The sequence below is a fragment of the Mesoplodon bidens genome (assembly GCF_964165515.1).
Source record: "Mesoplodon bidens genome assembly, chromosome: 8".
Lineage (NCBI taxonomy): Eukaryota > Metazoa > Chordata > Mammalia > Artiodactyla > Ziphiidae > Mesoplodon > Mesoplodon bidens.
The window spans coordinates 112,041,027-112,067,955 of record NC_138165.1 but is presented as its reverse complement, the minus strand read 5'-3'; the positions used below and the strand labels follow the sequence as shown (position 1 = coordinate 112,067,955).

The 26,929-nt window shown below is 58.5% G+C and overlaps 1 protein-coding gene across 5 annotated transcripts in view; it reads left to right on the top strand.

Moving 5' to 3' along the window:
• HDAC4 (histone deacetylase 4) overlaps window positions 1–26,929 on the top strand; it is a 296,704-nt gene that overhangs the window by 260,304 nt on the left and 9,471 nt on the right. For 3 of the 5 annotated variants that reach the window (XM_081243356.1, XM_081243357.1, XM_081243355.1), the window contains exons 18-24: window positions 3,050–3,157; window positions 5,241–5,296; window positions 6,983–7,070; window positions 8,705–8,824; window positions 9,549–9,646; window positions 18,742–18,860; window positions 20,250–20,383. In XM_081243356.1, coding sequence (XP_081099482.1) covers window positions 3,050–3,157; window positions 5,241–5,296; window positions 6,983–7,070; window positions 8,705–8,824; window positions 9,549–9,646; window positions 18,742–18,860; window positions 20,250–20,383 — 723 coding nt within the window. Of the gene's footprint in view, window positions 1–3,049; window positions 3,158–5,240; window positions 5,297–6,982; window positions 7,071–8,704; window positions 8,825–9,548; window positions 9,647–11,524; window positions 11,794–18,741; window positions 19,985–20,249; window positions 20,384–26,929 lie in introns of those variants that run through there. The other 2 variants (XM_081243358.1, XM_081243359.1) reach the window with 2 other exon arrangements.

Below are 26,929 nucleotides of genomic sequence, written 5' to 3'. Positions count from 1 at the left end.
TATTTTGTACTGTAAATAGGCTGCAATCTCTTAATGCGGGGCAAATTTTTGGCCAGACTTGAAAAGGCTTGGATTTGCACTGCCCTGCAGCAGCATGCGGTGCGAGGCAGGATTTATAATTTGCAAATGAAAGCGAAAAGGGGACTGGGCCTGGGGCCTTGAGCCAGGTGGCCCCTCCCCGGTGTGAAGTCCAGATCCAGCCTCCAGCAGGCTACCAGCGCCCACCTCCACATCCAGGCACAAAAATGCTCTGGAACACGGAGACGTGGAAAACCTCACCAAGTCGAACCCGGTCGAGAGAGGAGCCCATCAGAATAATTAGTGGGCAGTGTGACCCATAGGGTGTCTCAAGGGATTGTTCACTTTCAGTTGTTTTCTATAACTACCCCAATAGGAGGGCAGAGAATCGCAGTGCCAGCCCTCCCGCCCGGCTCAGCGTGGACTCGCCATGTCGCTGGTGCAGCCGCAGCCCTCTTGGGCCTCTGAATGTCCTTCCAGAGCTGGGGGCCAGCCCCCCGGGGTGTTGCCAGGGAAGCAGAGGAGACCCCAGGGGCCCAGGTGTGGCTGGGAGGGTGCAGGACGGCTGTGCGTCGCTTCCCCTGAAGCTACTTGAATTAACATCTAGGTTCTGTAATGGAGCTTTTAAATGCTTTTACCTTTTCTTTCCAAGCCAAATAAGAGAAACTTCGGCTTTGCTCACCTCCTGAGTATTGCATTTCCCTTCCAGCCCTGCCCTGGCAGGCCCTGGGGGCCCCGAGTGCCGTGGCTTCTAAGGTCCGTGGCCCACCCCGAGTGGCCACCCCGAGTGGCCACTTGAAATCTCCGTAAGAGGTCTCCCCATCCCTGTCTTCACCTGTTCTCCGTCTTTGCTACGTAGGCGATTGCGGAGGAATTGTGGAGTAGTCCCTTTGCTCTTTCCCTTGCTTCCTGCTCCTGTATTTGTGGTCGCCCCAAGCAGGGCCGCCTCGTACTTCTGGAACTCAGGGCTCCAACCCGACCATCCCACGTTGGTCCCTGGGGAGCTGGTGGCCAGAAGCTGGGGGACTGAGACCCCGAAGCAGTGGAAAGTGCCGTCAAGTTCTCTGGAGACGCTGCAGTGGGGCTGGGGGGTCTGTCCCTCACCCTGGACACGATGTTCCAGGACCTTCTGGACCCTGGGGTCATGCGGGAGGAGCGCAGAGCACAGAGATCCTTCAGAGCACGCGGAGGGTCAGTCCCTTTCCCCACCTGGCTCTGGTTACTTAGCCTAAAACCCAAATCATTGCATTTGGAGGAGAAATAATCTGCGTAGTTCTGCCCAAACCCCCTTTGGTGCTCAGGGGTACGGCCTCTCGCGAGGCCCAGGCAACCGGTCGGACCCTCCTGCCAGCTCTCGCTTTGGTTTTATTGAATTGATTCTTCAGCTGAAGCAGCTGGTCCAGAATATTCTAGTTGAGTGGCTACTTCAATGAATAACGGCACAGTATTATTTAGAACAGAAGCTGGTCTTTGAACGTTGAATATTAATGCTGCGGAGAGTGCGCTAAGTGCAGAGCGTTCTTCTGACATTTGGAAGCTATTTAAAGAACATAGAGGTTTGGTCATTGAAAAGAAGAGCCTGCACGGAATAACACTCCTCAGGAAATAGCTCGAGCTGCTCGTAAATGTATTTTAAATCATCTTGCTTTGAAGATGAAGCCCCAGGACTTCATTGAAAGAAATCCATCCGCACCACGTAATGATCAGGGCCTTTGTCAGGTGGGCAGGGGCCTGGGTGCTGATCCTGGCTGGGCCGGAGAGGGGGTGCCGGGCCCTCACCTGCGGCTCCGCCTCTGTGTCCGGGGCCCCGAGCGTTCAGCGCTTGGAAGAGGTTGCCATGGGAAGGAAGGTCTCACCCAGGCCCGGCCGACTGCTGCAGGTGGAAGGGCTTATTCCTCACAGCTTCCCAGAACCCTCTCTAGGCTCGGGCACCCACAGAAAGGGCACGCGAGCCCCGGGTGTGTGCGGCCGAGGCACCAGCTGCCCTGCCCTGGGGATGGCAGCCCCCTTGACTTGGAACCAGGGGCTCCCGCTTTATCGTGGCCCCTGCTCCCCGCCCCCACCCCCAGGCTCCAGCAGGAGACTCAGCCTCCGCAGAACTGACTCGTCAAGTCTGTGTCTTCTTTCCTGCCCACGTTAGCTAGAGTTTAAAAAATATATCTATCCGCCTGCCGATGCAGGGGACACGGGTTCGTGCCCCGGTCTGGGAAGATCCCACGTGCCGCGGAGCGGCTGGGCCCGTGAGCCATGGCCACTGAGCCTGCACGTCCAGAGCCTGTGCTCCGCAACGGGAGAGGCCACAACAGTGAGAGGCCCGCGTACCGCAAAAAATAAAAAAAAATAAAAAATATATCTAATGTGTAAGTAGATAAACCAACACACAAACAGTAGTTACCTGAAAGGTTTGTGCCACACACGTTTTTCTCTTTGACGGGGAACAGCTACCTGGGCAGGTGTGCCATCCCCTGGGCTGAGCCCCCTGGTGTGTGTCCAAGAGCCTGGATTCTCCTCCCTGCACCCGTCCACGTGCCGTCCCCGTTAACGACTCCTGTCAAACACACGGAGCTTCTCCTTCAATTCAGCATGAAATAAAGTCATAATTTGGAAGGACCTCTAATTCTAACACTTGCTACATTTGCTTTTGCTAATTGTTAGTGTACCTCAGCTGCCGTTGCAGTTAAAAACGGAAGGGAACTAGGTAACCTTGACATCATGACTCCTAGCATATGGAGTATTTTGGAGCAATTAAGAAAAGAACTGACACCTCAGAAAGGGGTAAAAACGCAGGATGCTATTTTTGGTGCATTCACTGTTCTTTTTCTGTTTAGTAGTTTTTGGCATGTCTTCAAAAAAAAAAAAAAAGTAAGCCCGAATGTGAGCTGGGTACGTTCTGTAATTAGTCACGGAGAGACGGCAGGCTCTGGTTTTAGCGGCAGAGCACAGGGGCCCCTGGCGGCACGGCCACCCGGCCGGGATGGGGGTGACTGTGACCAAGGACGCCGGCCTTACTGCGGGCGTGATGTCTTCACAGGTGGACAGTGACACCATATGGAACGAGGTCCACTCGTCGGGGGCAGCCCGCCTGGCCGTGGGCTGCGTGGTGGAGCTGGTCTTCAAAGTGGCCACGGGGGAACTGAAGGTCAGTGCGGACCAGCGGGAGGGGTCCTGGGAGGACACAGCCCGGGGAGGAGGGAGGGACAGCCAGCCCGCGTCGCTCGCCCTCTGGACAGGCACCTGGTGGCAGTGACGGGGCGTACGGGCGGACCCAGCTCCGTCATCACCGTTGAACCCGAGGGGACTTTTCCCACGCTTGTGAAAACACGTGTAATGATACAGCATTTCTCAAAGAATTCGGCCTCGGGAACACTCTACATTCTTACAGTGGCTGAAAAATCCCAAAGAGCTTTTGTCTTTGTGAGTTGTGTCATCAGCCTTGACCACTCATCAGAGTTTAAAGCTGAGGCTTTTAAAATATTTATTAATTTAAATATAATAATAAGAGCTTAGTCGCCCAGCTGGACTCTCATACCTGCTTTTGCTTCCGTGTCTGGTGACGTGTTGTTTTAGTTGAAGCACACGAAGAAAATCTGGCCTCGCACAGATGCAGAACTGGGGAAGGGGGAGTATTTTAATAGCTTTTTCAGATAATTGTGGGTATTCTTCTTTGATGCTATGCCAAAATTCAACAAGTGACAGCTTCTTGAAGATGAGTTGCAGCGTGGACCCTAAAACAGCATCAGCGAGCTTGTCCTCCTGTACAAGTAATTCCATCAGCCTCGCACGTGGAGCCAGTCAGTTATCCTGACGTTTGCACAGTGCATAGTTGTTTAGAAATAGGGGCTCACTGGATCACGTAGGTCTTCCAAATCTTGGCACATTTTATTATACGGTGTCCAAAGCATCACTAATCTTTGAAACCATGAATGTCACCACCCATCTCGTCAGGAAGGTCTTCTCAGTGCTGGGAAGAGCTGGGCCGCATACAAGTTTTCCAGAGTTCTCAGTTTCACGGGAAAGCTCAAATCCCACCCCTGACAGCAGCCACTGTCTGTCGTTTTCTTTGAGGTGACAACCCCACGGGTTATTTACACGCCTCCCCATCTCTTTGCATGGGTGTTAAAAAGACGTCGAGGCTTAATGAAATTGATAAGTTTTACTGCTTCATCGGGGCACTGACATGGAGCTTCCTTTTCCCTGCAAACGTGTGTGCCCGGGTCTCCTCCTGCCACCGTACCCGAAGGCCACCCGCCATCGCTGCCCGCTGCCAGTCAGCTCTCAGCTCTGCGGGAAGGGCACAGAGCCTTGGGGTTGCTATGCAAAGGCCCCCGGGGCACGGGACCCCTGGGGCCCGCATCCCCATGCAGAACTGCAGGGCGGGGTCCTGTGCAGGAGCAGGGAGATAGTTGGGCAGCGCCAAGCGTGCCGAGGTGGGGCTTCCACTAAGTGTGCCCCCCCCCCGTCCACCCCTGAGCTGGTCTCTGCAGCAGGCTGGGTACACTTCCCACGCCCGGTCAGCGTGGTCCACGACCCATGGGTCTCTGTTACAGACCTCGACCGCACAGCTTCCTGCGCTGGTGAGATCCGGGTGCCTGTCTAAACCGTTTTTATTACGGTGGCTGCAGGATGGTTTGCAGATGGTTCTTTTAAAGCATAAGTGACTCAGGGGTCCTAAGCAGGGGTGGGGGCTGAAGCTCCTCTCCAGCCTCTGAGATTTTCCTTCTAAGCGTTAGTGATTGTTTTCTGCGTCACTCAGTCCCCTGGGAACTGAGCTGCACGGACAGCAGAGGGATTCACGTTAAGGCCAAACTAGGGCACAGCATCTGTGCAGAGGCCGAGCCTTCTCCGTTTCATCTGCGTCCAGGGTTCCCGTCAAGTTGCTTCCTGGGGATGCTGGTTATGATCAGAGGGGGACCGGGGTGCCCCTTCCACTCCTACCCTGCTTCCCCAGCTGAGCAGCTCCCAGCCGTGCCAGCAGGCTGTCAAAGATAGAAAATCGGGGATGGACTCACCTTTTATCTTAGTAATTTGTGATAACCAGCAGGCCTCGTTCAGAGAAGGGACCTAGATGTCTTTGAAGTGCTTACAGCCAGCCCTGTATCCTGCCCTACGTCTGTGTGCCTGGAAGGCAGCTGGAAACCGTGTCCTCACGCACACTCTGCCTTTTCTCACTGACCTGAAACCAATCTTTTGTCCGCATCTCTCCCTTTTGGTGTCGCGCGTAGAATGGCTTTGCCGTGGTCCGCCCCCCAGGACACCACGCGGAGGAGAGCACGCCCATGTAAGTACACACGCGGTCACTCTCGGGCAGGGGACGTGCGGCATTCTCGCGCCTGCCCGTGCACGGTCCCCGAGCGGCCGGTCCAGCAGGGCGTAACTGTACGTGCAGCTCGAGTTGGTTAGGGTTGGTCCCGGTGAAGAGATGCAGGGGGCGGCGTGTGGGGGTGAGCAGGATGGGTGGCCGTGTGTGCAGAAGCGAGTCCAGAGGAGTCGTCTTGTTGTCAGGCCTGGGAGAGGGAACTTCAGCTGCCCCAGAAGGAGTTCTCGTGGTGCTTCCTCTAGAAGCTTTCACAGTCAGGCCTCAGGTTTGCTCACGTGTGGCCTTCCAGCTGACTTGCTCACGGCTTGGCACCGCGAGGCTGAAGTCCCAAGGTCATGAGCACAGGGGTCATTTCTCTGGCCTGTGTTTCGGGTCGTGGACACCCCTGACTGTGCACACGAGAAGCTGGCCAAGGTGGCGGGGTTGACCTGCGGATTCAGGGTCCATCCTGGTCGAGGAGAAGCCGCCTGGGGGCAGTCACAGGACTTGACCAGGGCAGTTGTGTGCGGAGTGGACGCAGAAAACCCTCAGCGAGCGTGACGTCGGGGGCTCGCCCTCGGGCCCCGAGACAGCAGACACCGTGTTGTGGGTCATCAGGACGAGGGGAAGGGCGGTGGCTGGGGGAATGAGCGCTGGTTTGTCGGCTGGTGAAGCACGGATGGTGCAGACAGAGCCGTGGGGAGAAGCAGGAAGCACGGGGGCAGTGCTGGACCCGGAGCCTGGCTTTCAGCCAACGGGCGGTGGAGCCCTCGCCACCTGGAATCCCTAGTGAGGGCGTCGGGGCCGGGCTTCAGGAAGGGACCCTTCACCGTAAAGGGAGCTGTCGTCACCACCGTGTCCCTGGCCCGGAACAGTCCACGTGACCGAGGAGCGGGCACTGATTGTGGCATTTCGCTGAGGTCACCTTTCTAATTCGAGTCTGAGCTGTCAGATATTCTGAAGGGTGGGCACAGATGGACCGAGATGGAATATGGAGGGACACGTCCGTGGAGGCCCTTGGAGACCGCACAGTTCGGTCCTGGGGCCAGCGCGGCCAGAGAGGCGGCGGCTGCTGGGTCGCGAGGCTTCCCGCCGGGCAGCCTACAGCCCGAAAACAGACCCACCCAGGCTTCTCATTTTCTTTGGTGATTCAGGCAAAGGGAAATTCAGGTTTAGGAGATTTTCATTTTTACTTGACTCACTTTCTCAGCTTGTTTTTCTCGTTCTCTCAGAGACTCTCTAGAATCAATGTTATACATCTTAGAATATGGAAAGATGCGCAGTGAGCAAGTCAAATGAGTAACTTTGGTGTTCTGTGGGCCTCGGTGCCTCTTGACAGGTCGGTCAGTGCATGTTCTGGGAGATGTCCTGGGGGCATAAAGTGAGATGGACTCTCTCACCCTGGGAGCGCTGGCAGCCTGCACGCAGGGACCGTGTGTGTGCGTGTGTGTGTGTGTGTGCGCGCGCGCGTGTGTGTGTGTGTGTGAATGATCAGCATCAGTTAACATTTCCAAACTGCTTGATCAGGAGCCCCGCATTCACCCCACCTTCTAGACCCTCGTGGGATTCTAGACCCTCGTGGGATTCTAGAATGTTCTATCGCAAGTTGAAGAAAAACTAATCAGAGCCCGGAATTTGTCTCTATTTCTCCTGATTCTCGCCTGCCAGGGGGTTCTGCTACTTCAATTCCGTGGCCGTCGCAGCCAAGCTTCTCCAGCAGAGGTTGAGTGTGAGCAAGACCCTCGTGGTGGACTGGGTGAGTGGCCCGTCCTTATCTCCCCCGCAGACAGTGGGAGAGGGAGGCGAGCTTTTCCATCTCCACTGGCAATGGGATTTGGGGGCCTTACCTTTCTGGAAACTACCTCAAAGATGCAGAAAGTAAAAGCCCAAACCTGTTAGGAGTCTGTTTGACAGCTTCAAACAGCCGATCCTGCCAATATCCCGGCTCCTGAAGTGTCTAGAAATAGGCCCGTGGTTGAGGGCAGCAGCCGAAGGGCAATCCTTGCAAAACCTCGCTGAGAGGCGGGAGTGCAGGAGGGGGTCGAGCCTGGACCTCGACAGCCTGGCCCTCCCCGAGCCAACGTGGCAGCTTTGCATCACTGTCACTCCCGGTGTAAAGGCCTTCCCTGCAGAGGGGAGCCAATTTACGCTGCCTTAACCTCCTTCCCATTTTCCCATGGGAGGGGCCACATCTGACCATCCCACTGCCTCAAAGGTAAACTCTATGAAAAAAGCTATAGAATAACTGAACTCCAAAAATAGGTATACGGAGTCTTATGCTGGAGATGGGGATTCTAGGTGTTCACTTTACTCTTCTTTTTTAAGCCGTATATGGTGGGGGCAGGGGGAACATTCTCTTTGGTATTTAAGATTTATTTCATCAATTTTTTTAGTTAAAAAGATCAGGTACATTGGGTGGAATTATCTTTTATGCTGCGAAGTCCTTCTCCTTTGGCAAAAGAAAAACCAGAACACAGCCCGGGACACCCCCAAGCTCCGGGCGGCCGGCACTGGTCAAGGGGCCCTTGGGTGCCACGGCCGCACAGCGTGGACTGCGGAGCCCAGTCTTCACACGCCCGGTGCCTTGGCCCCAGGGGGCCCCTCCCTTAGCACCCCTTGGGGAGCAGTCAGAGATGCTGGGCACTTGTAACAGCGGAGTGCTGGAGAAGGTGGGTGTGCCTGAAGCCCCTGTGGAAAGTGGGTGATCCATCTGTTGCTGTCGCAGAACCGCGTGTGAGGGCTCCGCTGTCACGTGGAACAGCGCACAGGTGGTGCGTGAGCGCCAAGGCCCTGGTGTGCGCCCCTCGGCGGTGGTGGGCCTCAGTGGGGTCCAGCTGGTTCCTCACTTACAGCTGTCCTTCCACTTTTCTATGATGAGCACAGACAGCTCTCATAAATAGAGTAAGGATTCTAAGCAGTTCCCCGGGGTTTATAATCATGGACTCGTGTGCAGCCCTCAAGTGTGCACGCTGTATGCAGCGGGCCGCCCCGCTGTGTGGTTTCAACCCGTGGTCACTGCGATTCGGAGAAGCGGGTTGTCGTTCCTGTTTGGGGCCTGGCACCCCCGTCACTCCGCCCCGGGGATGGTCTCCCGTGTACCCCCGGGTCCAGTGCGGAGCAGGTGAGCGGCCACGGTCAGCGACCTCCCCGGCCCTCACCCACCCGGCTGTGACAAGAAATTGATCAAATGACTTTGCCTGGAAAATCGCAGCCTCCGGGGAAGCTGAGACACCCGCCAAACCTGCCCCATGGGGTGCCGTGCGGGCGAGGAGGACGCCACCTGGGGCATCTTCCTTCTCTTTCCAGGGCCCCAAGGGCCCCGAGCCACGGGGATCGTCAGCCAGGGCCCGAGGGCACCTGCGCTGAGTTGCCCCCCCCCCGCCCTTCCAGGACGTGCACCATGGGAACGGGACCCAGCAGGCCTTCTACAGTGACCCCAGCGTGCTGTACATCTCGCTGCACCGCTACGATGACGGGAACTTCTTCCCGGGCAGCGGGGCACCTGACGAGGTGAGCGGGGCTCCATCCTGTGCTGGGCCTTGGAGGAGGCATGAGAACAGGTGTAGCCACACCTGCAACGCAGAGCAAGGGCTCCCAGCGGGGATGGGGGGCAGTCGTCAGCCATGATTCCATCGCGTGTGCCCACGTGGGCTTTATCTTGTCCAAGTACAGATGGAAAACAGGAGAGCATTCTGGTTCTAATCCAGACAGACTGCAGAATTTATGAACGGGTGAGAGTGGGGTGCCCTTGTCCTGCAGGAGAGGCTGCTGTGTGCAGTCGCAACGCATCTCCAAGCCACGCCTTTTGCTCTGTCCCTTGGGCGGGGCCATCCTCTCACCTGTCCGGTGCCACACGGTGGGCCCCGGAGTGGCAGGATCCTGTGGGACACCCCGATGCCCCAGCAGAGCCCCACACTCTGAACAAAGAGGCCCCGACAGTGGGGAATCCCACCCAAGGAAAAAGGATCGTCTGCCTCTGGGTCTCCTTCTGGGAAGGAAGTTGGGAAGGACAGCCTTGCTCGCAGGGCCCTGTGGGTGCACGCTGCCGGCCCCTCCCCTGGGCAGGGCAGCCCCACACGCTCCACCCGTGGAGGGGGACGGGGGCCCTGCCTCTGAAAATGCTCCATCGTTGAAGGCAGTGTGTCCGGGCCTTGGGGACCCCGGCAGGCTAGGGGTGCACCGGCAGGGCCGCTGGGGTCATGGCCCGTGACGCCCATCTCTCTCCTCCATGCAGGTGGGCACGGGGCCCGGCGTGGGCTTCAACGTCAACATGGCTTTCACCGGCGGCCTTGACCCCCCCATGGGAGACGCAGAGTACTTGGCAGCCTTCAGGTAAGAGTCCCGGCTTCCTGCCCCTTGGGGCATTTAGGGAACAATCGGGAATTCCCTGACGGCTGCAGCTCTTGTGGGGTTTACTGTTTTCCTTTGACCTTCATCTTCCTCCGTGAGCAAGCCCCCCCCCCCCGCCACACGGTCCCCGGGCAGGGCCCTCAGTGCCGTGAGCATGCGCCTGCAGGGACCAACCTTTCTGTCTCTGCGTTTTGGAGGAACGGGCTCTGGGGCTTCTCCCAGTTTGCTCTTTAAGCCAAAGGTGGCACCTTCAAGTCTGTCTTCTCACCTTCTGTCTGTGGTGTTCCCGTCTTGTGCATTAAATGGAAAACAGGAATCTGTCTCGCGTCTTAACAGTAAGAAAGTGATGGAGACCGGAGACCAAGGCAAGGTGTCAGAAAATGTTATGTTAATGAAAAGCGGGTGCTCGAATCTGAAAGGGCTCATAATCTCCTAATATTTCTTCCAAAAAACCTTTTGTGAGATAATGGGAAACAGAAATAAATATCCCTCCTTTATTGACATAAAAATCGAGAGACGACTCCCCATTCATCCCGGTTCCTTCACGGTATGCTGGGCCGCTAGACTCGGGCTGCAGGGTGATGTTGTAAAACACAGTGTTTGCCTTTGTCATCAAATGGTGATTTCTGCTTTGATCTGGGCCAGTTTGAAGGGATTCCTGTGGCCAGAAATGGGTGCTCAGAGCATAGGTTTCCTTTTCCGGCTGGAGAAGGAGCAAGTGGCCTGGGGGGCAGCACCTGCCCAAGTGCGAGTCCCAGGGGCCCTCGGGAGGAGGAGAGTTCTGTTTGGTGGTGAAGCCGACGGACCTCAGTCTTTGTTAAAAGCACCATGTCTGCACCAGGCATTGGAATCCCATGAAGTTTCCAGAGGCCTTTTCTCCCTTTCTCTTTGACTACGTGCTCTTGTTGTCCTGCATGCAGGCATGTGTGGTGTGTGTATGTGTGATGCACACGCCTCTGTGTGGACACGTGTGTGCCTGCGTTGGCGTGTGTGTGTCTGTGGGTGCGTGTGCACGTGTGCGTGTAAGCACAAGTGTGTCGTGTCTGGCAGATGAGATTCCAGCAAAGGACACACCCGTAAAAGTTTGGCCGAGGACCCTGCCTCATGCTGGGGGGCGGGGGGCAGCAGAGGTCATGGGTCACGTGACCCCTCGCAGCATCTGCTTTCCTCATCTGGAAACTGGGTCCTGGTCCCCAGCCTCAGGGTGGGTGTCCGGGTCTGGTGATGCAAAGGCCTGGCCCCAAGGGTGGCTCGGCCGACATGAGGCCTCTTCCCCAACCACTTAGTTCATAGAAATAACGGCTCAACAGTGAAACTGCTCCAATAATGAAACTGGTCTGTGCAAATAGGGCAGGAGGTCCAGCAAGTCCATCACCTCCTTAGAAGGCCTGCCCTGATCATCACCTGGCTCGCTTTTTCCTCTGATCTCAGTGGTTTAATTTTGTTGTTTGTTCTTCCTCTTGATCAGATGTAATGTAATGTTGACCTTTGCCCTCACTTATTTAGGGGAGAAGGACTCCCCCAGACGGATACCACATCTGAAAGCTGCTCATATACATAGTTAAATATCAGCTTCAGGAAATCTGAACCCACCATCACTGGTCGGGGTTGTCACTGCCTGTCCTGAGATGCCCTCTGGCCACCAGCACTTTGTCACCTCCCCCAAGAGAACCGGCCCTCTTAGGGGGCTTCCTTAGAGGTAAAGGGTCTGGACTCCGTGTAAGAGGCATAGATAGAGCCCGAGTGAACTCTGGGGCCTCGGGGGACCCAGTGTCGCTGAATTCTGGTGAAGGCAGAGAAGGAGGGGCTTTCTTTAAACTGTGGATAAAAGCGATAAAAGTGGTGGTTCTCTTCCTTCAGGCCAGGTTCCGACTGGATCGGCCCCCAGGGCCTGACTCAGTGTGCACTGGGCACTCTGATCGGGGCGGAAAGGCCCGCACCCAGCCCAGCGGGCAGGCAAGGCGGGTCCCGGAGGTCCCCCCACCCCCCCACCCCGCCAGCTTTGAGATGGACCTTTCACTCTTGAGTCTCTGTTGACATTCCGTTTTAGTCTTCTGCCAAGCGTGTACATGATGGTGCCCTATGAAATGAACTTTGTAAAGCTCAAATAGCCTCTTTGAAAAGGAAAATTGTTTCAGGATTTTTTTTTTATTGATTTTAATGTAAAGTAGCACTTTGAAGTTTACAATTTATGGTTCCCTGGGCATCGATCGGATGGGGGAAGGAGGGTCAGGATCCGTTTTCCCTCCCTGTGCCCCGCTCCCTGGGGGCCCCAGGACATGCGTGCCTTCATGCTTTCCAGGCAGCACCTTGTGCTCAGACCCACGCCTGCCTCGTTGCATTTCAGGAGATCAAGCCCGAGATGAAGAAGAGATAAGAAAATTGCCACTAATGAAATCCAGAGGCAGCGGCACTTTCTCCTGGGCTTGGAGGCTTGGAGGAGAAAAGGGAACCTTAATTCAAACCAGCCAGGCCAGTGGCTTTGAAGTTTGCTGAGCAGGGCTGAGGCCTCCGGGCCAGGAGATAATGATGCACTTTTCTTAACCCCTCACTTACCTGCCGCCTGGCAGTGCACAGAGATGGAGCTGGGATTGTTCGTGCTCTTAGGTCGTAGTTTGGGTTTAAATGCGATATCATAAAGGTTATCAGAGATGGCAGTGAAGCTGGATATTCGAGAGTGGAAGCTTTAATCTCTTAGTGAGTGAGAGTTGCTTTTAAATTGAGCAGCTGGGCAGGTTCATTTCATTTACCCTGACCTTTCCGGCCTGGCACGAAGGTTGAGGCTCTTTTGTTTCTTCCATAAGTTATGTTTTGGGTTTTTTTAACATTTTTTTTTCTGTTGTGCTAAAGTATATATAAAACATATTGTTTGAACCACGTGCGAGTGTACAGTTTGGTGGCACTGGCTGCATTCACGATGGCGTATCTGTTCCAGAAATGTTGTGCCCCGAGGGCCCAGCTCTCACCGCTATGAAGATATTGACTTGAAACCTGCTAGAGGCAATTCTATATCTCTTTAAGGGCATCCACGTCTTTTCCTATGTAGAGAGTTTGTCTGAGGACATTCTGCAGTGATTTTAGAAGCAAAAACATGTTAGCTAAAAACTCAGAGTTTCACAATCCCGTGTTCAGCAAGCCATCACTGTACCTGCATAAAAGGGGGCACACGTGGTACCGTCCTCGTGGGTGGCTCTAGAGCCCCGAGCAGGTGAGGCGAGCATGTGATGATGGAGTGGGGCTCACACCTGCCCTCAGGTGAGGGAGCTTCCCGGCCAAGCCCCGGAGGAAGAGCCGGCATGGGGTGTCGGGGAGGGTGACGTGCCCTCAGGAGCAGGCCTGACGGTGGAACCCGCCTGTCTGACCCCGACGGTTCTGGAGCCTTCAAGGGCCTGGCCTGCACGGTCACCAGCAGTCTCGCAGCAGCTCGGTGACAGGCTCTGTCCCGGGAAGGCGGGACCACGCTGGGTCCCCTAGGCGAGCCCAGGAAGGATGAGGGCACCTGGCCGGGGCGGGGAGTAAGGCGGGGGGGTCCAGCGAGGTCTCAGGGCACTGGCGTGGGAGGAGAGTGGGCACACCAGGAAGAGAGCCAGGAGGAGCGGGCTCCAGGTGGGGTTTGGGACCCTCAGCCTTAGCAGATTTTCACTCAAAAAGCCGGAAAGTGTTCCCAGTCTGGCAGCTGGGCGGCCACTGGCAACCCAGGAAGGACAGCCTGGGTGGTGGTGGGGGGGGGCGGACAGAATGTTCTGGGTATGGGAGCGACAGGGTTGTGGGGAGAAGAGACAGTAAGACTGTGCTTCCAAGGAAGCACCTGCTTGGGGAACAGGAGCTGGGGGTGCAGGCGGGCAGGTGAGCATCCCCGTGGGGCGGCGGGAGAGGCCCGGGAGGTGCCTGGTGAGTCGCCCCCCGTCGAGGTCCTGCCCGGCCCTGCAGAGACCCGCTCCTCAGGCTGGGGTGGGTCGCGGGCCCCTCGGCAGGCTCACGGCCTCTGGCATTCGTTCCCGGGGCACACGAAGGGAAGGGGTGCTGAGTGCTGTGGGCTAAGGGAGCAGTGAGGGGGTTGGGTCTGCGTGCTCTGAGAGCCTCCGTGCCACCCGTGTGAAGGCCCGAGGATGGTGCCTGGCGGGGGCCGGAGGCTGGGCGGGCACGGGGCCTCCTGGGGGGCTACGGGAGGGACCTGGAGCGCAGGGGCGGGAGGGGGCAAGAGTACCTTAGGGTCTGGAGTAGGCATGCACCCACCCCCCCTTCCAGGAGGCTGCAGGGGCAGGGGGAGGAGCGTCCCCACCTCAGCAGGTGGAGGCGGGGCGAGCCGAGTGCGAGGACCCCCGCGGCCTGTGCGGCAGCAGCTCCGGAGTGGGAGGGGGGGCCGTGGGCAAGGGTGGCCGGGCCTAGAGGGGCAGGAGCGGGGACGGCGTCCAGTGTGGACGGGCTTCAGCCTGCCCGCCACGTCCAACTCTGTCCCGACAGGCCGTGGCGTCACCGTCTGGGCAGCCGGGCCAGGGCAGCTGAGCTCCCGTCATCACCGTCTCTGTTCTGATTCTGACTCGCAGCAGAGTTCGGCTGCTTGACGAGCAGGTGCTCCAGCCACTCGCCTGGCAGTCCTGGTGGAGAGGACGGGGTCTTGAAAGGATGCGGGGGACCCCAAAACAGGGAGGTTCAGAGGCCACGCCTACCGTGCAGGTGTGCGGAGATCCCAGATCCCAGAGGAAACACACCTGCCCTCGCCCTGGCCCTCAAAGCGAGAACTTGCACAACGTACAACAAAAGGAAGTTTTCAATGATCAAAATGCTGTGATTATTGCAACTGTGTTGTCAGGTACCACCCAGGCCACAACCTCCTGTAAAGCCAGGTCTGGATTCAGGGTTCCGCCACAGCCGGTATCCTCTGCCTGGTGCTTCCAGCTCACGGGCGCTCTCCCGGCTGGGGATGCTTAACTGCGAGACCAGCCGAAAGCACGGCAGTGAGGGAGGGGGCCTGTGTGGGTGAAGCTTCCAGGGGCCAGTTTGTGTGGACCATGCCTCCGGGGCACTTGGAGGGGCAGCTGGGACCCAGGGGCAGCGACCCGGCCTGAACCCCGGCTCCGGTGGAGGCCCCGGCGTGGGTGAGCACAGCCCCCAAAGACAGCGCCTCGGCCCGCTGGCCACGCCAGGCTGTGTGCCCCCAGCGGGTGCGGGCCACAAGTGTGGTGGGTTTTGTGTAGGGCCCTGGTTGGGGGATGAATCGAAAGTTCCTTTCTTTCTAGAAGTTGAAGCAGACTATTGAATCCGCTCTTGCATTTAGATTCCACTGTGGGTTTTGGAGATGGTGTGTTGGTACGCCCCACAATCTGATCACCGGAGGCTATAGGGTGGCTTGTAGCACCACCCTATAACACCACCCTCTAGCACCACCTGGCACTGCCACCTTCCCGGAGCGGCCCTGGCCGGTTCGAGCGGAAACTGGCTCGTCAGCGACATCCGCCCCGTCGCCCAGCCTGCCGTGCCCGCCTGCCCCTCAGCGGAGGCCCAGCCCAGCTTTTCTCCGTGGCAACGTGGCCGCAGATGTGGCCCGGCCGGCGAGCTGAGGACTGAGGGGAGGGCACAGTGTGGTGTCTGGAGCAGAGGCCGCAGGAGCGGGCCCAGAGGAGGCCTCAGGAGGGCGACGGGCCGCAGCTGCACATGTGGTCTGCACGGCTCTGCCCACCTGAGCTCCACCCCCAGCATGAGCCCCAGGGTCGCAGAGGCACTGGGACACATGCTGCTCGTCCCTACAACCATCTCCTCCCCGCTTTCCCACTCAGAGGGCTGCACCCGTCCGCCTCTTCTCTCAGGGGTCGGCGCATTCGCCTCCTGTGAGCGGACGATCAGTGGTCTGCTACGCTGGGACGCTCCCAGCCCACCCCCCTCTGCCCTCGGTTGCCCTGCAGAAGGTCACAGGGGACCCCACGGACACATTCACCTTAAAGCAGTGGTTTGAGAGAAGGCCTCCAGCAAATATTCACATCTTATTTTCAGGCTAAGCTGTTCCTTAAAATTTCATTCTAGAAATAAAATGTAAGGCCAGTTTCCCATTTCCTTTGCAGAACCTATTAATTGGTGATGGGCTTTCAGCTTCCCTCTGGCACGAGGGTCCTGGGTGGGGTGACGCTGCAGGGTCCAGAAGGCAGGCCGGTGGGATTGTCAGGAGTGCCGCCATCAGCCCTCTTCTCACCTGTGAGGAAGCCAAGTCCCGTCGAGGGGAGGTGACATTTGTTGGGGCTGAGGGCTCACTGAAAATCAGTGCTGGAGACCCACTCGGCACACGCCTGGCATACAGCACCATTTCAGATTTTCTTACTTTAGCAAGTGTTTGGGATTACAACCTAGAGGGTCCCAAATCAGGAAAATGCAGTGAGTATGTGTGTACACGTACATCAACTGTGTCAGCTGCTTACACCGTGCCTGACGATGTACCCACACCTGCCACCCTGCGCGCGCACACACACACACACACACACTGACACACCACACACCCTACCACACACCCACACATGGGGTCAACTGTGCTTTACAATTCGTTATGGTTGGCTTTGGGGTGAAGCCACACACCAAGCACAGACACCAGAGACCCTCTTGGTATTAACTTCCTTTAATTATGATTCTAACAGGGCTGTTTTTTTAATTTTGTGGGGGGATTAGAAATGCGATAGCTCAGCGATACTTCAAAGCAGAGAACTAAAGCCCCCCAACATGAACTTGCTTCAAAACGGCTGCCGAAGCTCTTTGTGAATGAGCTGGTGTCTGCATGAAATGTCTGCGGTTTTCATTGAAAAACTGTCTTGGCTTTAAAATCCATACCAAGACCACGGCTGAAACTGGTCTCCGGCCTGAAGACAAAGTTTATGCGACAAGAACTTCATTAAAATAATTGAAAACCAGTCTCCCTGGAATGATGAAGGCCCTTGTGGTGGAGCCCCGCCAGGTCCTCACGGGCGGACGGTGGCCTGTACCTTTGGGAAGACAGACCACATCTGCTGGGCGTGGAGATGAAAGAGGACAGTTCTTCCTGGATCCCCGAGGCATTCTCTCCCTCCTCCCTGCCTGGACCAGGAATTTCCTCACTTCCGGCCCCGTGGCAGGATTGTTAGCACGTACTCCAGGCCTGCTCTGGCCCAGATGCTGTGTTTAAAAGACAGCGCTCTCTACTTTGTGTTTACAGATTCTGGGAACTTTTGTGACGGCGTCCCAGTGGCACAAAGAAACATTAAAAGCTGGGGCTATTGCCACGCGTGGTGGAACTTTACCAGAGTCGTAATGGCAGGAGTCTGGAGCGAGGTTGGCAAACTGCGGCCCGTGGGCCGAGTCCCAGCATGTGTTCTTTAAGTAAAGTTTTATTGGAACACAGCCACGGCGATGCGCTCACGCATCATGTGAGGCTGCTTTCCCGTGACAAGGGTGGTGTCGAGACCACGTGGCCCAAAGACGGAAATACTCTCTAGCCCTTGGCAGGAACGCTTTCCAGCCCCTGGTCTAGAGTCACACGCCGTGTTCCTGGGCCCCCAAAGCGGGGTGTGGTCCCTGAGGCACAGAGCCTGGGTCCTTTGAAGCTGCTTTCATCAGCTGTGCAGACAGTTCCGGAGGAAACTGAACTGGGTGCAGCTTCAGAAGAAAGAAAAATAAAAGCAGGGAGATGTTGAAAGGCCCACCTGGTCCGTGACTCCCTAGTTCCAGAGGTGGGTTTCTTGGTGAGCGAAGTGCCAGGTGTGAAGTCGGTGCGGGTCTTTATGGCAGACTCTCCCAGCACCTGACCCATCACAGGACAGACGTTCCCTGGGAAGCGCCCCTGGGGTCTTCCAGCACCAGGTGGTGGATGGTCCCTGGAGCCGGGCCGGGGCATCCTGGCTCCGCACCACGGATCCTGCAGAGAGGGACGGCCGGGTCTTCACCTGTGTGTGGCTCTCTGGGGTTCTCGGCCCTTCCACCACCTGAAATCAGAGGAACTCCTCAACAGGATTGCCATTCAGAATAGTTTCTGGATGGAGAAACATTCCGTCTTGAGCATTTTGTTTCTTTGGCCAAAGTTGTTGTCTTCTGGGGTTGACCTTGCCAACGTAAGTGGCAATCTCACTCTTTAGTAAAAGCTGAACGAGAACCTGTGGGAGCTTTCACGGGCCGTCCTGCACCCTGTGGCCGTGGCGCTCTCTGGAGTTCGGCACGTGGCGCGGGACCGTAGGCCGTGCCCAGTGCACTGACGCCCTCCCACGCGGGCCTCTGAAGACCTGGGGTGGGAGGGGGCCTCAGAGGTGACGAGCTGGGCTCGTGTCCGGGGAAGCTGCGAGACGAAGGCAGCCCCTCTGTCCGGTGGCTCAGGGCAGCAGGCAGGGCTTTCCAGCGCGCGGTGCGATGCCCAGGCTCCTCCGGCCCGGGATGAGGGGCCGAGTCGGCAAGAGGCTGCCAGCGCCAGCAGCCACGTGGCCCCTGCTTGGCCTGCCCTGGAGCCCAGGCCCCGCACCGTGATCTGCCCACCCCACCCGCACGGGGCAAGAAGGAGACAGAAAGTCAGGGATGGTTTTCCAGATGCAGTGAAGCCGGCTCAGGGCACAGACACGAGCACTTGACTTGCCGTGGGTCTCTCCAGTCTCAACCAAAGCGTGATTTACAGGACGGGCCGGTACAATTAGGCTGCGAGCTGGGGGCGCAGGGGCATTGTGTTAACAGTGCTTTTCCCCCGCTTTTCAGGTAGAGATTCTTCCGCTTGTTTCCCGAATGTACTTTACTGCTGAACTTCTCTGTGTTTAAATTTCTGATCGGTCAGTCCTCTTAAATTTGGTCATCGGTTTTCCCTTTAGAGATTCTAAGTGTTAGCTTTCTTTTAACTAGCCTAACACATCCCCCTGGCACACGAGCAGTGGGTCGTTTGGTCAGTCGTCCGTAGCCCGTGGTGTGGCCTGGCAGGGGGGAGGGGGCAGTGGAAGGAGAGCACCTGCTCAGCCACGCAGTCCTGCGTCCCCGGTGCTGGGCGGTGAGCTCGAGGCCCTGACGGCTGGCGTCGGTGGCCGTCCAGTCCCCTCCCCAGCTGCATCCTCGGCTGACGCTGCGTCACCTCCTCCCACCCTTCGCAGAACTGTGGTCATGCCGATCGCCAACGAGTTTGCCCCAGACGTGGTGCTGGTGTCATCGGGCTTCGACGCCGTGGAGGGCCACCCCACACCCCTCGGAGGCTACAACCTCTCCGCCAAATGTAAGTCGGGTTTGCGGGTGACCCAAGTGCATGGGGCGGGGGATGCTGCTGTTTTGGGGATCAGACGTCAGAGGCGCTGGGTACGCCGGGCTTCCTCTTTAGTGGCAGCGGAAGGAAACTCCATTTTACATCTTACCAAAAGCACGGCGCCGGCACCCCCACAGAACACGGGGGAACAGCCCACGTAGAGCGGGAAGCCACCGCGGGGGTCTCTGCCCAGAGGTCATGCTGGCATGAGGTTGTGCAGCCCGCAAGCGCAGGGCCCGCGTGCTGGTGCTGTCAGCTGGCGGCCGGGTCCACAGTGCTCCTGAGACCTGTCCTCCCACGTGGGGTGGGGGACTGAGAGAGGAGCCCCTCAAACCCGGGAAGACGGGCGTAGCCGGCAGCCCGTTTACTTCGGAGTCGGAGGGGAGGAGGGCCTCTGCTTCTGCTCTGTCACACCTCATTGTAAAGAGACGAAAGCTCCGCCCCCGCCGGCCACACTGCCCAGCCCCCCGGGTGCCGCAGTGGTCCAGGTGCCTGGGGCTCTTCCGGGGCTCCTAGACGCGGCCCTGGTGACTCACGCGAGGCCCTGGAGGCCCTGTGCTGGCCGTCAGTGCAGATGGTGAAGGAGAGCCTGTCCCTCACCTCGCACGGGGAGAGCGTGGATCCGTGGAGAAGAACGCCGGAAACAAAGGGCAGCCTCTCGGAGTCCACCTCCCGGGGGTGGGGGGGGCGAGGGGCTGACGAGGTGACCGGGCCGAGGGCAGGAGTCCCGCAGCCTCGTTTTCCCTGGCTCCCTAGTAAATGTCAGACTGTTCTGGCCGAGGGTGGAAATATCATGACCCATCGGGCGTTTTCGGCCAGGGGGAGGATGACATGGGTGCGGTGGAAGGACTGTGGCTATTGATGAAAGCCAGATGTCCCAGACGCGGACGTACAAGAGCCCTGGAGGGGCACACGTGGTGCTGATGTGTGTGAGCGTATGTGTGCACGCATGTGCTGGCACGCCGGCTGACCAGAAACCCCCGGGCTCTGGGATGGACGTGGCCGTGCCTTAGCAGCTGCCCTGCCCTGCTCTTGCCCCCTGGCCTCTGCGGTTCCAGCAGGAGAGAGATGAGGGGCTCCCCCCGGGGTCCTCCCCGCCCCCAAACGAGATGGTTTGCGGCATCGTGAAATCAGAGCTCCGAAATCGTGATTCCTATTCCCAAGGAGATCCGAAAGAATCCCACACCCAAATTCTTCAATGGATTTATTACAGTCCGGCCTGGCTTCTATTCGGTGTGTCCGTGTGCCAGCCCCGGGGTCTCTGCAACACGATGTGACGCACTTCTGCATGCTTGGACCCACTGCAGGTGTCGGCGCCACGGCCCGGCCTTGCCCTCGACTTGGATCTCGTTTCCCTTGCAGGTTTCGGGTACCTGACGAAGCAGCTGATGGGCTTGGCTGGCGGCCGGATCGTGCTGGCGCTGGAGGGGGGCCATGACCTCACAGCCATTTGCGACGCCTCGGAAGCCTGCGTCTCTGCTTTGCTGGGAAACGAGGTGGGAGAACAGGAGACGGCGACTCGGGGTCCACGCGGCTCAGGGCCGGGGCTGCTCTGCCCAGCTGTCCCCGCGGTGTTCACGCTCTCTGCCACCCACACCTAGGAGGACTGTCACACGCCTGGCCAGAAGGAGGCGGGCAGAAAGGCAGAACCCGTTTCTCTTGGGAAGACGGTTCAGGGTCTGTCTTTCAAAGGTGCTCAGCGCCACGTGTGGGTTGCGGGGAGAACGCCTTCGCTGGTGTCCTGCTCGTGGACGCTCGGGTCTCCGGGGCGTTCTAAGGCAGGTTCTGGGGGAGGAGTCACCACGCCGTCTTGGGGGCCGGGGCATGGGGCCCCGATTCACTGTGGCTCTCCTGCTGCTCTGACCCTCGGGTGACGCCCAGGGCTGGGCTCGGCGCTGTGGCCTGATGGCCCAGGCTCAGGGGGTCGGGTCTGGACCAGGAGGGGGCACTTCGCAGGGTTCAAGGGAGGGCAGGCGGGCTACTGGGAGCACTCCAGCCCAGAGCGCCATGCGGTCCGGCCGGGGCTTCTCACGCACACCGGTACTCCTGGTGGAGGAAGCCCCCCAGCCGTGGGGAGACCGGACAGGGCGGGCGAGGTGCTGCCGGGATTGCTGCTGGGAGCCTAAAGTTTGTGACGGGCCTGATTTGTAGGTTCCACCTTGAATTTCAGAAATGTGCTCTTCCTAAAACTACAAATCCATCCATGGCCTTTGGACGTGGGGTCATATACCAACCTCCTGACCCCATCAAAGGAGCCTGGGAGGTTCCCGCTCGCCCGCCCACGGCGTGGCTTTCTCTTGCTGCATGCTGTGGTGTCCCCATGAAGGCCCAAGGAAAGAGCCGCTGGTGTTCGGGCAGTGCAGGCCAAGTGCCCGGGGTCACCGGCCCAGGCTGCGGCAGGAGGGTGGCCGGGGCCCAAGCTCTCCAGACACAGAGGGCCTCGTGGGGGGCGCCGGACCCACGCGGGGACACCCAGAGACAGCTGTGAGCCCTGCTCTCGTGCCACCCCTGGGACTCACCTCCCTCACCCCATCAGACGAAACGGGGCTTCTCCGGGTTCGCAAAGTGCAAGGACACTCTCCCAGCAGGGTAAGGGTTACCTGGTGTCCAGTGGGGGTGGCCGAGTCCAGCCCTAGGACAGGTGGGTGCTTTCTGGAGCAGCACCACCCGATGGCTGAGCTCAGGGGCAGACGGGGAGGGCGGGAGCCCTGGCACAGAGGCCGAGAGTAGGACCTACGGCCAGAGTCGCAGGCCCGGCTCCCTGTGAAGCACTGCCTGTGCGGCCACCTGCCCGTGGCTGTCCACAGCCTGGGCTCACAATGAAAGAGGACAAGGCATTAAAAAATAATAATAAAAAACAACCACAAGAGCCAGGCACTGTGAACACAGGAGTTTCTTGATGCCCGAGCCCCATAGTGAGAGCCTGGTGGTCAGCGCTGGACAAATGGGGACACGGGCCTGAGCTCACGGGCTCCCTGGCCGTCCACTAGGACAGGCCGCTGGCTGGCAACAGGGGTGTGGGCAGTGAGCTCCGGTGGGCGGGCACCCGGGATGGCTCCGTTTTCCCCTGACAACCTTTGGGTGTCAAGGATGGTGTTCATTTTAACCTAAGTCACAGGTCCTGGACCCAAGGTCCTGGTGGCATCTCTCCTTCCCAGTCGGCTGGTTAGCCACACGCATGAATGTTCCCCAGCAAATACCCATTTGCTTCCCAAAGCGTCCACGGCTTTTCACCTTTCCTCTCTTCGTATAAAACAATCTCCCCCATAAATTTTACCAGTAGAAGGCAACTGATTTATATATTCAAACCATCCTGAAGCCTTTTGATTTTTAGAGCCAGTTATTTTAAAATAACAATAGAGAACTCAGCTTTCAACTAGGCCTTTTCCTGCTCTTCTAGCAAGAAAATGTTCTTTTACTGAAACACATCAAAAAGCAGGACGCACTAGTTTTATCGAGGTCTCTTAAAAATCTTTTTAATGCCAGGAAGTTGGACGGCACTTCACCCCTCTGCCCCGCGGCCTTTGATGATGCTGATACCGGGCACGAGGGTGGCTCGCACCCACGGGCAGCCAGCTGCGGACGGCGGCCTGTGCTGGGAGCGCCCGCCCCCAGAGCCGGCCGCCCACGGGGGGACAGCAGAGGGGCCCCTGCGGGGCTGGGTCTGAAGGTAGGCCTTGCTCCCAGAGTCATTGTGTTGGATAGTTTGAGCTTCAAGCTGTTTGCAACAGCTTGACAATGACAGTGAAATGTCACTTACTCAAAGTGCGTGGTGCGTGCAGACCTGCAGGGAGCCCGCTGAGCCCCAGGGAGGGGCCCTGGGCAGGTGGGTAGTCACTTCTGCCGTTACATGTCACCCCCAAGGGGAGGTTTCTTTGGGGCCAGTTCTCTACTTAATCGTGTGGCTTTTCAGGGATAAATGCCACCCTTTCATTCAGCCCAAGTTCATGGTCAGTGGAGAAGGTCATGGAGGGCTAGGTGACCCGCGGCCTCAGGGAAAAGGCTTTCACGCAGGAATGTCGCTCCTTTGTCACGTCGTCATGCTCCGTGAGGGTGCGGAGGGCAGCAGCAGCAGCAGCTGTATATGTGAGACGGGGGCCGCGGAGCCCGTGGTCCGCCTCCAGCCCGCCAGGCTTCTCCTCCCTCGTTCGCTCCAGCTCACTGGCGCACATCTCACTCAGTGGCCGCCTGCGGGGCACACGGGCCCGGGTGCGTGGCCCAGGTGAGGGCAGTGAGCTGCCTCCCCTCTCCGCCTAGTCCCCCAGACCCGAGCTCACCGATGTTCAAAAGCTGGGCCCGAACCCCTGTCCTTAAAAGTTGAGGGAGCCGGGCCCGCAGCGGGCTGGCCATCACGGTCACGGGGAGTAGGGGTGAGGCGCTGACCGCCTGGCCCAGCAGCAGGGCAGCTCCCAGGGCCGCGTGAGCTCCGGCCCGTGTCCCCACCTGTCCAGTACTGACCGCCAGGCTCTCACTATGGGGCTCGGGCATCAAGAAACTCCTGTGTTCACAGTGCTTGGCTCTTGTGGTTGTTTTTTTTTTTTTTTTTTAATGCCCTGTCCTCTTTCAAGAGGATTTCAGCAGCGACAAAAATACCAGTGAGACTGACCTTGGGCCAGCAGTGGGCTGGCCGGAGGTCAGTGCAAGGACACAGAGAATGTTCTCTGCAGTGGGGGAGGGAACCCGGGCCTGTGTCCCCCTCAGCTATGGGGGCAGGGCTGACACATCTTGGAAAGTGTCGTGAACATTTGGTTACTAGACTAAGTCAGCCGTAGTACCCAGCGGCTTTCTCGGAGCGTGACGACGGAGCAGGCTGCCCGCCACGCCAGTCAAGTTCCCAGGCCAGAACCTGCACTGCATCGGGGGTGTGGGCCGCCTGTCCCCCGGTCGGCTACCCTTCCTCTCCCCCAGGACGGCCGCTCGCCCCTTGAGAAGATGCCCTGCGCCCTCTGCAGGCACCGCCCCCCCCACCGGGAGGAGTGCCCGCCTCACAGCAGCCCCCCTGCAGGGACGGAGGAGCTGGGGGGGAGGGGCCTGAACCTGCCTTCTGAGCCCTGGGGACGTCGTCCTGGGCACACGCCCTCCACTGTCTGCTGAGTCTCAATCCTTTCACCTCTTATTGAAAGGAGTCACGACCTTTAGCCCCTTATGGTTTATTTTTGCTGTTTAAACACTGTGTTGAGAACCAACCTGACCAGTTCCATAAGCCTTTGCGTTTTCACTAGAAGGGCTATGAGAACCTGATGCCGACTGGTCCCAGATAATTGCCAAGTCTGGCAGTGTCACCAGATGCAGTTCAAGTGCCGAGGCCGTGGAGCCTGAGCAGGCAGACGGGCACCGCACCCACCTCCCAGCCCTGCAGGAACCCCGAGGAGGGCGCCTCTAGGGGGAGGGTGTCACCGCTGGGCCCCGGCTGGCGCTGTGCTTCCTGAGTGCCCACGGGACAGCTCGGGCTGGTGGGCATCTGGCGGGCACTGAAGCCACAGGGAGTGACCAGGCGGGGGCCCCCGGCCACTCCCGAGGGGAGCCAGCAGGAAGGCTGGGACCGGGTCAAGGCTGGGACCGAGGCTGAGGGCAGAGGACTGGGGGGGAAGAGGAGGACCGGAAACGGACCATGGGCAACAGCCCCGGTGAGACCGCGAAAACGGCCACAGAGAGAAGGGGAGATGCGGGCGGGCAGGTAGGGACGCCCACAGGTCCCGTGTGCTTTGACTCTTACGTGGGAGAGAGTTTGCAGGTGCCTCTGTCCGGAGGATCCGCAGACACAGAGGACAGCAGGTCAGCAGAGCCGGCCCGCGGGCAGTGGGTGTGGGTCAGCTGGAGAACTACAGGGGTCCCTGCTAGACATCTTCTGTCTCCTTAAGAAGAAAAGAGGGCAGGGGCACCTGCTGGGGTGGCCGGGGGTCTGAACCTGGAGCGGGGCAGTGAGATGCGGGAAGGTTACCGCTGGGCTGGGACGGCGGCTGTGTGGCTGCCCCGCGGGGCTCTGAGGGTGGGGATAGGGCGTGTGCACCAGAGGAGAGGGGCCTGGGCCTACATCATCTCACAGTTTCCTGGCCGGCCCAGATATTCCCAGCAAAGTGGAGTTTTATGTATTCTGAAAAACACAAACTCTGACCTAGCTTCCTCCAGGACATCCTAAGGACTCTTTTCTCCGGTGCTATAACCTCTTGATTCTTCTCACTTGCGGTGTGGGCCCTTGTAAACTACAGAGTAGGAAACCATCTCCACACCTGCTACGACCAGCGAAGCCCCAGACAGTGTGTCCGATCCAAGGGTGCAGGGCTTTCTCGCCCTGGAGGTCGGACATTCCTCCGGAGTGTTTTCTTGCCCACTTCCCCCGAGGCCGGCTTCTTAAAGGTTGAGCTTCGGATAAGCCTCCTTTCCAGTTTGGTTCTGACGTCCAACACGTGAGGTACACGTGCCACAGGGTGGCTGAGGGCTCCCTGTCTGGAGCTCGAGGCACGACGTTGTCCACAGCCGGCCCCCTCTCCTCTCCCAGGGGAGGCCCTCGAAGGTTCCCCAGCTTGGCTCCTCCCAGACAGGTGGGCACGCGAGGGCACACGGCCCGGCTCTCTGAGCTCACGCGGCCTGGACCAGACTTCCCACCAGCTCCTTCTGGCCGAGCAGGGCTGCGGCCACCTGTTTGCTTGCTCTCCGTCTGGGGCTGCTGGACGCCTCTCTGTCCTTCAGATCTCCCCGCCAGGCTGCCCGCCTCTCTGCTCCCCGTCACGCCAGCCCCGCTCAGCCCTTCCCGAGAAGATCGTCCCTCTGCGGCCCCCACCCCGCTCGGTGCGCCCGACCTCCTCTCCCCGCCCCTTCCCTGCCGTCTCCACTCGGGCCCCTGCATGAGCACCACCACCCACCCCTGCCCGCCCCACAGACCTGGGACCCTGCTCTATGTTTCCCACGAGAATGGCGCTCTGTGAGGCTGGGGGGAGGTTTGTCTGTTTTGTTCCCTGTTGGTTGTTACTGGGCTGCTCAGTAATATCTATTAAATGAAAGAATGAAATCCCAAGCAGTAGGAGATTTTGATATTTTGAGATGTGGATTCCCCCACTTCCCAGACGTTTTGTTGTAAGTCAAGGCTGGGAGCGTGCGAAGCCCCGGGGCCGCCGTAGAAATGGGAGGGGGCAGACGTGGGCTCGAGGTGCTCGCTGGACGGGACCGTGGCAGAGGGTGCTGGGAGGAGGGCCAGCCGCCAGCCGCGTGCGGGTCCTGCTGGGGACATGAGCCGTGGGGACCCCCCCCCGCCCCCGGACGGGGAACAGCAGGACCTGGATTTAATGTGAGAAAATTCCTGGTGCCACGCTCTGACACACCCCTCTGCGTCGAAGGGACAGGTGATTTTTGGAATGAGTTACTTTAAAGAATTGTTTTTCTTAAAAGTGATAAAACTAAAATTCTAGCAGACTAGTAGAGTTGGGCCATAACAGTCAGGACACAGCAAGTTATGCTGCAGTGAGGACCCCAAACCTAAAAGGTGTGTTTTCTGCTCCAGCTTCGTGCCCGCGAGGGGCCTGGGCTCTGCCCCTCATCACCCTCAGCCTAGGGTGACCAGGGCACTCGGGGACACTCCCGTCTTCACGGGGATGCCCGGCAGTGGGGGACAGCAGGACGGTCCCGGGGAGGCTCCGTTCCTGAATCTGCTCTCTGGCCCCGGACTCGCCGGGTAGTCTGAGAGTCACGCCCGTGCAGTCTCCTGGGACAGGAGGGCAGCTGCATCTCTGAGGCAAATCCTGCTGGAGGTAGGGGTGGGTCCCACGTTTACGAGGTGGCATCAGGGTCTTTGTCCTGCGGGCCCTCAGCAGTGGGGGACGAACCTCAGCGACACGGCGTCTCACGTTTGATCCCTGCCAGTCTGCAGGGTGGCACGGCACCAGGTGTGGTAGAGGATGACGTCCTATCCCCTGGAGGCCAAGCACCTTTTCACATGTCTCTTGACCACTCAGCCTTTCTCTTTGTGTCTTTTGCCCATTTTTCTATTAGACCATCTTTTTTCCAATTTATTCTTGGGGGGAGGAATTGGATGGAGGGATGGATGG